The sequence below is a fragment of the Apiotrichum porosum genome, assembly GCF_003942205.1.
Source record: "Apiotrichum porosum strain DSM 27194 chromosome Unknown scaffold_2, whole genome shotgun sequence".
NCBI lineage: Eukaryota > Fungi > Basidiomycota > Tremellomycetes > Trichosporonales > Trichosporonaceae > Apiotrichum > Apiotrichum porosum.
This window is the reverse complement of record NW_021167109.1, coordinates 898,052-909,537: the sequence shown is the minus strand read 5'-3', so window position 1 is coordinate 909,537 and position 11,486 is coordinate 898,052. Positions and strand designations below refer to the sequence as shown.

Sequence of the window (11,486 nt, the reverse complement as noted above, 5' to 3'; positions counted from 1 at the left end):
CCGGGGTACAATGGTGCGGCTGACTGGCTCTCGGGTGAATTCCAGTTGACGAACAGAACACGCATTGAATAGCACAGGAGGCCTGGTCGCGCTATGCCGTTGAGCCTTTGACACGCCGGGCCTGTTGCCTCTTGCCCCTTGCCATGTGCGCTGCCGTCTTGAGTGACAGCGACAGCAAGTGCTTTGACGCGACAGATCAAGTTTGTCAGCGAGTCTCTACTGGCCGTCTCGGGCCTTGACGCCATCAAGTCAGTTGCGAGGACGCGCGGCACACACCGACATTGAGAGCAGGAGACACCAGTGGTCCTCCGTAACCGACGCAAAGACGAACCCTTGCGTCACGCGCAGAGCAAGCTGTCTCATCATTACAGTATGCAGAATGGCATCTCGGAAATCGTAGGGAGAGGGGGGGGTATCATCAGCGTCAATGGGCGTGTCGTTCCTCAGAACAGGTCCTCGAGCGTCATTTGCCTGTACGCAGGATGTCAGCTGGGTACTCCATCCGGCAGCTGCTTGTCCTACTCACTTGACAATGTCGGTGCTGGCGACCATGTCGGTAAACTCCTCAAAGGAGAGCTTGCCGTCGCCGTCCTTGTCGGCCTCCATGATGGTCTTGTCGACAATCTGCTGCAGCTGCTGGTCCTGGGGAGCGTTAGCTTGGGTCTTCCAGGACATAGACAGCAGGCTGGGAAGAGGAGATTGGGTGTTCGGCTGGCACGGTGTGGGGACCGGCCGAGTAAGAGTCGTTCACGCAGGTGGCACACTAATTGACCAGTTGGAGGTCTGGACAGCTGAGCTTTGATGGCAGCGCCTCAGCTACCCAACACCTAGGCTGTTCCGAGAGCCATTGGAGAGGAACCAGCTTTAAAACATGAAAAAGAAAGCTGTCTCCAAGCTCCCGCAACCCCAGCCACACAGCCACGTTCCCACCGCCCCTCCCCTCGTTCCTCCTTCACTCACCTTCAGGTTGTTCCCCACCATCTGCTTGAGCACGAGGTACAGCTCGCCGTTGGAGATGTAGCCGTCACGGTCCATGTCGTAGACCTTGAACGCGAAACGGAGCTTCTCGTCCCTTCCGCCCTTGGACGAAAAGGCCGAGAGGCCGCCGACGAACTCCTGGAAGTCGACGGATCCAGAGCCGCTGGGGATGGCGAGGGGGGGTAAGGTGCAGTGTGGACGCAGATAGAGCGAGGTTATGCGAAGAACGCGACGAGTTGACAACGGGGTAGGACAGACGCGGAGCAAGTGAAAGAGAGGACAGTCAGCTATTGCGTCTGACAAGGTCAGCTGGTACCCACTCCTCGTCAAAGATGGCAATCATGCGGTGAGCCAGCGGGTTGTTGGCAATCTGGGGGATCTGGAGGAACTCGTCCTTGTCAATCGAGCCGGAACCGTCCTTGTCGAGCTTCATGAAGCGCTTCTTGAGACGCACGAGCTCGGGTGCGGAGACTGCCGGACGAGCAATCACCGTTCCATGATGGAGGAGACAAACGGGGCCGCAAGTGAGCCGCAAGAGGTAGGAATAGTGCAGAGTGGAGGGCGGTATGGTCGCACGATCATGGGCGATGAGTCATTGTGCGCGAAGAGGATGTTCACAGGGTCAGGGCAAGTCACCATGATCGCGTAGAGCGAGGGGACATGGGGCAAGGTCGCACAGAGGTCGTGGTGTGGCCGCGATGATGAGGGCCAGCATGGTGCAGCACAGTCCGAGCAAGGCAGTCCGGGGAAGACGGAGGGCAGCGGGGAGGGCGAACAGAAGACGCGTGGGGTCGACGACGTGGTGTGCGGCGGGCAGAGCAAGCAGCGACACGGGGACGCGTGGACATCAAGGTGTGAGAAAGACAGAGATTAGGAAAGAAAGCGTCAGCGTCGTACTCATGAACAAGACCAACACGACCAAGCGCCCAAGTCGGTGTTGCTGGGAAGAAGACAACGTACAGTTCGAGTTCCGCTCGAGGTTGCTGAAGACGCTCGACTCTGCCTGACCCATGGTTGGCTGTTGGTGTGGATTATACGCGTGGGGGAGAAGCGGGGCCTGCAAGGGGGGACGGGGTCGACGGGAGAGAGGCTCGTCGCTGTGGGTGATGAGGAGGACGGGGTGTGATGTGGCCCACGGATGGATGTCAGTGCGTGCCCCCCTCCAGCGGCCAGCGGCGACACGAGCGGCGGCAGCATCATCGCGCGCGTGCCCCGGTGTGTGCGCGGTGGAGGCGTGCGCGGGATCATTATTATGCAGCGAGTGCAGCCACCTTTTGGTCCCGCCCAATCACACCTGTGGCAATTCTCGTCGATTCTCCACAACCGTCTCTGGGACGTTTTTGGGTTGTTGTGGCGTAGGGAACAAGCCAGCAGACTTGGTGAGCGTATGCAGAGATGCGCTACAGTGTTGTGCAGGAAAATAGGGTTGTGTTTGGTGTCATCGCGAGGCCAATGCGGCAAAAGACCATGTTTGCCACAATTGACAGATGTCTTTCACAAACTTATTGCGAGTCAGCAGCGCCACAGTCCAGTTCCCTGGATACTGTAGAGCTCCCCCCCAGATCCATATGTACACTTGAGATGATGGGTGCATTTCAATGCGCAATGCACGCCGGTACACATCCACAGCAGCGTGGTCTCACCGGAAAATTCCTAGAAAAAACAACCAGAAATCCACTCCCTCCCACCTCTGACCTCTTACATCGTCCCTTTTCCATATCCTTCTTCCCCAACTCGTCCCAGCCCCACTCAAACCACCTCCACTTACTCTCCTGCCCCTCCCCCATCCAACCCTGCCCTCTCCTTCATCTCCCGATGCATACTTCCCCCGCAAATCCCTCGAGAACACGATCCGCGAGAGCGGCGACATCTGCCAGCGACATATATCATCTACACCGTTGGTGAAACGGTATCATGCGTCGTTGCCATCGACGCGGCAGGGGTTCGACTCCCTTACGGTGTATCTACACGTCCTTGGGTCCTGGTATCTGAGGAGCAGCAGTTGCTTTTTGGCCTGGGGGGCGTCTGGGCCGCAGGAAGGAAGCTGGGGATGGGGTCGCCGATGAAGTCGTTGGAGTTTGGTTGTTGTTGCTTACGGCATGAGCTCGCCGGTATGTTGTCAACGTCGTCGACGTGTGATTCTTAACTCGACAATATGTTACGCTGGACTCGTCGACAACGAACTCGTCAGTGTATTGGAGCTTGTCCACCTTCCCTCGACATGACACCGATGCCACGCAACCCAACTCGTCCTCGTCCTCGTCCTCGTCCTCGTCAGTAGCACCAATATCCAGTCTTCTGAGTATGCTATGCATGTCTGGGGAGCCTACACGAACCACTAAGCTGCGCCGCTCTCTCTAAAAATGAGAGAGCCAAAGAGAGCTGCTGCTGCCATTTTAGAGCTCGTCGTGAGCGGGGGTCTCCTCCTGGACGGCCTCCTCGACGGCCTCGTCCTCGACGACGTCGCGGGCCTCGACGGCCTCGCCCTTGCGGTTGGCCTCGATGAACTCGACGAGCGACTCGAGCGAGCGGTCACCCTGGTAGTCGACCCACTCCTCGGAACCGGCAGGGCGGAACTTGAGGGTGGGGAAGCCCTGGACCTTGAAGGGGGCAGTAGGGGGAATGTCGTTCTCGGTAGCGTCCATCTGGGCGATGACGACGTTCGAGTTCTTGTACTTGTCACCAAGAGTGTCCCAGGTGGGGGCGAGACGCTGGCAGTGACCGCACCAGGGGGCGTAGAACTCGGCGAAGACGTCCTTGGTCGAGTCGCCAAAGAGGTTGTCCCAGCCAAGAGTGGTGAGCTTGTAGACGGGCTCGTCCTGGGTCTCGGGGATGGGCTGCGACTTGACAGTAGGCTCGACCTCGCCGAGGAGGGCGCCAGTGACAAAGGTGTGGATACCGTCGGCCGTGGCCTTCTCGGGGAGGACAAACTTGATCGAGGTCTCGAGGTCGTGGAGGACAAAGGCGGGGAGGTTGTCGACCTGGGCGCCGAGGGTCTTGCCGTACTCGGCAAACTTGACACCGTCAATCCAGACAAAGTTGACCTCGCCACGAAGAGCCTTGGTGGTCTCCTGCAGGCCGTCGATGATGGACTGGCGCGAGGTGTCCTCGGGGTCGATGAAGAGGTAGGCGATGGGGAGCGAAGCCTCGGCGTAGGTGGCAAAGTTCTCGGGGCCAAGCTGGTCAAAGAGGGGGACCGACTGGCCCTTGACGAACGCGGCGAGCTCCTCGGCGTCCACCTCGGTGCCGGGGAAGACGGCCGAGCCCTCGTCAAACGACTTGTAGAGGACAACGGCGGGGAGCGAGGGGTTGCCGGGGATCTCGGGCAGGTCCTCGCCCTCAAAGGTACCAAAGACGTACGAGTCACGGGCACCGTTGGCGTACTCGACAAACGACTTCGGGACGGGGTGCTTGGCGTCACCGTAGGCAATGACAACGACCTTGTCGGCCTTGGTGAAGTCGTCGTGGGTCTCCGAGGTGAGGACGGTGACGGCAGGGAGCGACTGCTTGTTCATGTACGAGATGATGCCGTCGGCCTTGCGGGGACCAGTGTAGTCGGTGGGGACACCGTTGCGGAACACCTTGAGGGTAGGGTAGCCGGTGACCTCGTAGGACTGGCAGACCTCCTGGTTCTCAGTGCAGTCGACCTTGGCGAGCTTGACGCCAGTCTTCTTGAGGATGGTGGCGGCCTCCTCGTACTCGGGGGCGAGGTTCTTGCAGTGTCCACACCCTGTGACGTGTAAGCATACTTGCCTCGCGCCACGGTACAGTCCAAAAGAAACTTACAAGGGGCAAAGAACCTGGATGACAAAGCAGAAGAGAAGGAGGAGAGAGCAGTGGTCAGCGCTAGTGTTCTGGTGTCCGGACGCGACAAAGCACGTTGCACTGCACGTTGCAAGCATACGAGACGGTGCCCCAGGCTCAAGAGTGTGCCAGGTGGAACGGGCAACGGGTCTCTTTTGGCTGGCTGGCAACATGGATTCTGTGTCGCGTCATGCAAGGATGCGCCACTCACTCGACGAGGGCCAGGTCGGCGTCAAAGATCTCGGTCTCAAAGGTGTCCTTGTTGAGGTCGAGGACGTCCGAGGCGAAGACGCCGGAGATGAGGGGGAGGAGGGCCAGAAGCGAAGCGACACGCATTGTGTAAGGAGTGTGAGGGGGGGAAGAGAACGATGGAAGAAAGGGTGAGAGGAAGATGGAAGAGAGCAATAATAAGAGACGCGTTGCTGGCGGGTCCAGGGTGGTGTCTAGGGGGGCAAAGGGGGCAGTCCCATTCAGCGGCCCGGTTAATTCGTGCGCGCGCCTGCCACGTCGACGCGCACCAGACGCACCACAGCATCGGTCAGCCAGCGCTAGCCAGCGCCAGTCAGCGCGCCCGTGAGCCAGCGACGCCGACATTAGATTCCGCACATGACATTCCACTCGCACATGCTGCTGCTGCTGCAACGTTCTCTGCTCTGCCACGCAAGCTTCCTAGCTTGCTTCTTGCCAAGGGGGACCCAACACCGGCTGCTTCTTCTGCTTTGGGACAAGCGGCGTTTACCGCGGCCTGCATCATCACGCGCGCTAGGGATGTCGGTTGAAACTCATCGGGTACCATCAAACAGCCACACACTCCCCATCCATCAACCTTTTTATAGGATCAAAGGGGGTTTGTGTCGACACAGGCGGAGGAGGCGTGCGGGGGGGGGGCATGCAGAGGGGGACGGCAGATCGCCACGGCAGCCACAGGTTTGCGTCGGTGTCTTAGAATGGGGTCAGACGTGGCCCGTGGACATGTTATCGGCCCGTCAGCGGATGTGCTGGGCGGAGGCAAGACCGATGCCACGTCGAAGCTGGGGGCGAGCGAGGTGGTACGTGGTATACGTGGTGGTGGCGGCAAGGGGGGGGGGTTCTACTTAAAGAAGTCGAGTCCAAGCATGCATCTTTACCTGTTCCTTTTTGCATACGAGGCCCCGCAACGCCGCTGTAGACACATGCTCTTGCTCACGTCACCTTGAACTACATGACCCGGCCGTGTCGTGTGTCGCCGCCGCCGCCCTTTTGTGTCGTTGTCCGTCTCCGCATTACAATCTCGCTTATATTTTGGTAAAAGAAAGAAAAAAACACTGGCAAAATTCGGCCAAATTGGCTGTCGAGCCGAGAGAGACATATCAAAGTCATTTTTTGATGCTTTTTTTTCACACTCCCAGCAGCGATCTGTGGAACAGACGACTACAAGCCCGGTTGATGCGCGTCCAAGTTGCTGTGAGATGCATACAATCACACACATGCATGCGTCAGTTATCATTACGCACGGTTGAGAGACGTGAGCGATGACGGAGCTCGGGTTAAGTCGGTCGGACTGGCGGGCACACGTGACCTCCGCCTGGCAGTGGTCCGCCCGCCCACAGCCAGCCGGCCGCCCCGGTATTCACCCAGGACTCGAAAAAGTCGCTCTGCGGAGTGTGTGCGGCGGGCAGACGAGCGAGCGAGACGATCCACCAGACAACATCCCGCAACAGCCGACCCATCTCCTCCTACCTCTACCTCTCTCTTGTGACACCCACACCTCCCTCTCCCCCCCCCTAAAACCTCTTCGAGCGCACACGGGCTCTCGTAGAGACTTCTTCTCCCCCCCCTCCCCCCTTTGTTCACACATCCCTCTCCCTTGCGACGAGGTTGATTTCTCGGTTTTCCAGCTCCACCAAAGCCCCGTGACCGCCGTAATGTCCGCGACCGAGGCTCAGAACGGGGCCGCTGCCCCCGAGGTCGTTGCCGAGCAGGCCGTCGCCCAGCAGGAGGTCGAGGCTGCCGCTCCCGAGGCCGCCGAGGAGCTCCAGACCAGTGCGTCGTCTCGCTCAATCCGTGTCCCATTTCCGGGCGCCGGGCGGATCTTTCGCACCTTGCACAAGCTGACTTTTGTTTGACCCAGTTCCTCCCGTGGTTGTTCGTCTGCCCCAGCCCAACAATGCCCGCACGCTCCCCAAGCCTGTTGGCGACGAGACCTACTCGAGCCTGACCCTCCTCTCGCAGCCCTCCGAGACTGTCCAGGAGCTCAAGCTTGCCGTGTCCGAATGGGTTGGTGGCTACTGGCTCGGCCCTTACTCGCTCCGCCTCCCCGGCTCGCCTGCCGAGGCTCTCTCGCAGTCCAAGGACGGCATTGAGATCCACGCCGGCGAGAAGCTCTCCGAGTGGCTCGAGGTCGGTGACGTCTTTGCCCACGTTCCCGAGGGTGACGATGAGCGTGTTCTCGAGGTTGTCAAGGGTAAGCGAAACAAACCACAACGTTGTCTTCTTTTGTCAATGGCGCGCTGACCATTGTTTCCAGAGCCCTACACTGAGGCTTCTGCCCGCCAGGCTGTGATCCGTCTTCTCGACTACATTGAGCCTGCCGGCACCTCGGTTCACACTCTCTCGACCCCTCTTGGCATTGCTCCCGGTGCGACCATTTTCGAGTCTGTCCGTGACGGTGCTGTTTCCGGCGAGGAGGCTGTTGTCGAGGAGGCCCAGAAGAAGAAGGCCAAGACTGCCGAGGCCGGCGCCGACGAGGACAAGGAGAAGAATGCCTTCTCCGACTGGACCGAGTGGCCCTCGCTGCCCCTCTCCAAGCTGCCCGTTGCGCAGAACCCCATCCAGGTTCAGCCCTGCCTCCGCGCGATCCAGCTTTCGCCCTTCAACCCCCCTCCTGCCCACCTCCGCCAGCAGGGCCACCAGCTCTACCTCCAGGTGTCCATCCTCGAGGGCGACGTCTACACTCTTGTGTGCACTTCGCGCGGCTGGTACGCTTCCAAGTCGAACGTCAACAACTTTGACGCTACCCCGCGTGACGGCTCGGCTCCTACCCACAGCCTGATCGACCTCCTCCACTCGCTCTCGCCTCTCTTCTCGGAGCGTCTCTTTGCCCTCCCCTCCCTCTCGTCGTCGGCTCCTGCTCTCGACCCCCTCTCGACCGTCGCCATCCCCCAGGCCGAGCCCGCTTACCCCTGGATCGCCCCCGCTCCCAAGCCGGCCACCGTCCCCGACGTTCTCCGCACCCAGCTGGCCTACCTCCACACTGGCGCCACTGTCCCCGATGCCCTCGACAGCGCTCGTGACTGGAACGAGGAGATCCAGGGCGTCAAGGAGCTCCCCCACGCGACCATCCAGGAGCGTGTGTTCCGCGAGCGCATGGCCCAGAAGACTTGGTCCGAGTTTACCCAGGCCTCGCTCCGTGCCGTTCTCGCCGTTGCCCGTGGTGACATTATTGCTCTCAACCCCAACGAGCCCTCGCGCTCGCACATGTGGCTTGCGTCCAACATCTTTGTTACCAAGGCCATCGACTCGATCGACGCCTACGCCCACATTGGTGGTGACGCCGCTGCCCACGTCTCGCACGCCAAGGACGCCGAGGGTGTCCGCCTCCTCAACCGTCTTGACGTTGACGGCGCCTACCTCCTTGGCCACACTGTCGTCGACTGGCAGGGTGACCGCTGGGTCTGCCAGTCGGTCCTCCCCGGTATCTTTGCCCGCCGCGAGCCCACCGACGCCGCCCCCGCTGCCGCTACAGAGGAGGGCGACAAGAAGGAGGACTGGGTCAAGGTTGACGCCGAGAACCCCGAGCAGCCCGCTGCCAACCCCCTCATCATCTACGGTGTCGACTCGGAGCAGACCGCCACTCTCCACTGGGACGAGGCTACCCACGCCGTCATGGAGAAGATTGCTTCGCACCAGCGTCTGGCCGCCCACAAGGTGTCGGCCGGCGGCGAGGAGAAGGAGTTTTACGCTTCGTCCGAGGTCAAGGGCCTCCGTGGCTCGGATGGCCGTCGCTACCTCCTCGACCTCCCCCGTCTCAACCCCGTTGACATTGAGTGGATTGAGAAGGACTACGCCGGCAAGCTCGCCGGTCCCGAGAAGGAGGCCGACGCCCCCGTCTACCCCCACCGCATGACCCTTCTCCGTCCCGAGCTCGTCGAGCTCTTCTGGGAGTCGGAGCTCAAGCGCTGGGCTCGCCAGGTCGCTGCCGACCAGGCTGCCAAGAAGAAGGCCGAGGAGGGCGACAAGACCGAGGGCGAGGAGACCAAGGAAGGCGAGGAGAAGAAGGAGGAGGCCGCCGAGGCCGAGCCCATCATCGACGCCTCTACCATTGCCACCCTCAAGGACTTTGAGCTCCGCTTCAACCCCGACGCGTTTGTCGACTCGCTCCCCGAGGACGGCGCCGAGGGCTTTACCGCTGCCAAGTACACTGACGAGTCGGACGCCTCGATCAAGGCTGTCCGTGACGCCTCGGTCTTCCTCCGCACCATTGCTGTCCCCGCCGTCGCTGTCGACGTCCTCACTGGTGCCGCCTCGGGCATCATGGACGGTATCTCGCTCACCCGCCACCTCCACGCCCGCGGTATCAACATGCGTTACCTCGGTCACCTCGCTGCCGCCATTGACGGCTTCTCCAAGAACGAGAACCAGGTCGGCGGCCACCTCGCTGCCCTCAAGGACATTGTCCTCCACGAGATGGTGTTCCGTGCCGCCAAGCACGCTCTCCGCCGCAACGTCCGTGACCTCCTCCCCGAGCACGTCCCCGCTGCCGTCTCGCACTTCCTCAACTGTCTCCTTGGCACTGGCCTCAACGCCTCGCCCAAGGCCGTCTACGAGCGTGCCGACGTCGGCCCCACTGCCGAGCCCGCCTTTGTCTCGCTCACCCCCGAGTCGCTCCGCAAGGAGATCATCGCCGAGATTGAGGTCCGCTTCCGCTGGAACCTTGACGAGGCCTTCCTTGTCTCGGGCCTCCGTCGCCCCCAGCTCCTCCGCGAGCTTGCTTCGCGTTTCGCCTTCCAGGTCGTCCAGCGCGACTATGCTTTCGAGGCCTCTGCCGAGGCTTCCAGCACTGACAGCGACAAGGAGAACCGCCAGGCTGCTGCCGCCGCTCCCAAGGACAAGAAGTCGAAGAAGTCGACCAAGTCGGCTTCGGCCCCTGCCAAGCGCACCACCACCTTTGAGGCTGCCGACATTCTCACTCTCCTGCCCATTGTCCACTCGACCGCCCCCAGCGTGTCGGTCGCCGAGGAGATCTTCGAGGCCGGTCGCAGCACCATCAACCGTGGCCAGATTGACATGGGTCTCGAGTTTATGCTCGAGGGTATCCAGTTCTACGAGTCGATCCACACCGTCATCCACCCCGAGGTTGCCGCCGCGTACAACCAGTACGCCTCGACTCTGCACCAGCTTGCGCGCATCAAGATCCAGCAGATTGCCCAGCAGGAGAACGCCGACCCCGAGCAGCCCCTGGGTCTTGACATTGCCACTGGTCTCCGCCTCCAGCGCCAGGCTGTCATCATTGCCGAGCGTACCCTTGGTGTCTACCACCCGGACACTCTTGCCTACTACTTCCAGCTCGCCATGCTCGAGAACCTCGAGGGCAATTCGCAGGCCTCGCTCCGCTACTTCCGCCACATCCTGATGCTGTGGGACGCCATCTACGGCGGCGACCACCCCGAGGTCAACACCATCCTCTCCAACGCTGGTATCGTCCTCCAGGCGCTGCAGGAGAACACCTTGTCTATTGCCCTCCTCGAGCAGACCGCCACCCGCACGGCCAAGCAGTTTGGCGAGAACCACACCCAGTACGGCGGTGCTCTCCACCAGCTCACCCAGGCCCACTTCCTCGGCGGCGACTTTGCCAAGGCCCTCGACTCGTCGACCAAGGCCTACGAGATCTTCAAGGTCGCCTACGGCGAGGAGCACGCCCAGACCAAGGAGGTCGGCAAGAACGCCGAGCTCCTCAAGGCCGTCGTCGACAACGTCGAGCGCCAAAAGGCCGCCCAGGAGCAGGTCCGCCAGCAGCAGCTCGACCGCCTGCACGCCGCCCAGGCCCGCCCCGCCGTGCCCGTCCCCACCACCGTCACCGGTGCCAAGGGCGGCAAGCGCGTGCTCGGCGCCGCTAACGCGCAGGCTGCCCAGGCCGCCGTTGCCGCCGTCGCTGCCGCTGCCGCCAAGGCCAAGGCCGAGGCCGGTGAGGGCGCCGAGGGCGAGGACGCCAGCGCCGGCGCCGCCGAGCGCGGACAGATGGACGTCGACGAGCTCGTCAAGTACATCCAGGGCAACGTGCCCGTCAAGCCTGCGCGCGGAGCCAAGAACAGCCTCCGCGGCAAGCGCCGTACCGGTGCCAAGCGCTAAGTGTTAGTGTTTGCGCAAGCGTGCGTCAGCGGGTGTGGACGGCAAGCAGGCGATCTACAGGCTCGTGACGACGCGCATCGGCGCTTAATGAACGGAGGACAGACACCGGGACGGGCGCTGGTCTCGGTCGGAAGGAGGGGGGACAGTTGTCTTGGACGAGTCACAGAGCCATCACCTACATAGCATCTCACCACTCGTTTGCATCTTTTAGTGACAGTAGAGGCAGGAGCAGGAGCAAAGGCTGCAAGAGCATGGGGACACTGGTACACCGGACTGATGGCTTGCGTGCCGGCCGTGAATACGGACACCAAGTTGGCATGTGTACGCCCTGGGGGACTAACTTGTGCCTGCATCGGCCTCCACCTTTTGATGCGGTT

General features: G+C 61.4%; 3 protein-coding genes and 1 non-coding gene across 4 annotated transcripts; 2 read left to right on the top strand and 2 right to left on the bottom strand.

The window, feature by feature from the left end:
- Nucleotides 1–443: 443 nt before the first annotated feature.
- On the bottom strand, nucleotides 444–1,990 carry CNB1 (Calcineurin subunit B; the record flags this gene model as incomplete). Its single annotated transcript, XM_028619947.1, has 5 exons — nucleotides 444–471; nucleotides 527–642; nucleotides 961–1,141; nucleotides 1,299–1,449; nucleotides 1,939–1,990. The coding sequence occupies 5 exons, from the start codon at nucleotides 1,988–1,990 to the stop codon at nucleotides 444–446; spliced, it is 528 nt and encodes a 175-aa protein (XP_028478919.1).
- Nucleotides 1,991–2,870: 880 nt separating this feature from the next.
- Nucleotides 2,871–2,941, top strand: EHS24_004364. The gene has a single exon. It is a non-coding gene; the product is annotated as a tRNA-Gly (tRNA).
- Nucleotides 2,942–3,374: 433 nt separating this feature from the next.
- PDI1 (protein disulfide-isomerase precursor) lies at nucleotides 3,375–5,118 on the bottom strand (the record flags this gene model as incomplete). The annotated part of the gene is made up of 3 exons (XM_028619946.1): nucleotides 3,375–4,708; nucleotides 4,765–4,778; nucleotides 4,994–5,118. The coding sequence occupies 3 exons, from the start codon at nucleotides 5,116–5,118 to the stop codon at nucleotides 3,375–3,377; spliced, it is 1,473 nt and encodes a 490-aa protein (XP_028478918.1).
- A 1,568-nt stretch (nucleotides 5,119–6,686) lies between these two features.
- CLU1 (Intracellular distribution of mitochondria) lies at nucleotides 6,687–11,109 on the top strand (the record flags this gene model as incomplete). The annotated part of the gene is made up of 3 exons (XM_028619945.1): nucleotides 6,687–6,804; nucleotides 6,893–7,225; nucleotides 7,289–11,109. The coding sequence occupies 3 exons, from the start codon at nucleotides 6,687–6,689 to the stop codon at nucleotides 11,107–11,109; spliced, it is 4,272 nt and encodes a 1,423-aa protein (XP_028478917.1).
- Nucleotides 11,110–11,486: the final 377 nt, after the last annotated feature.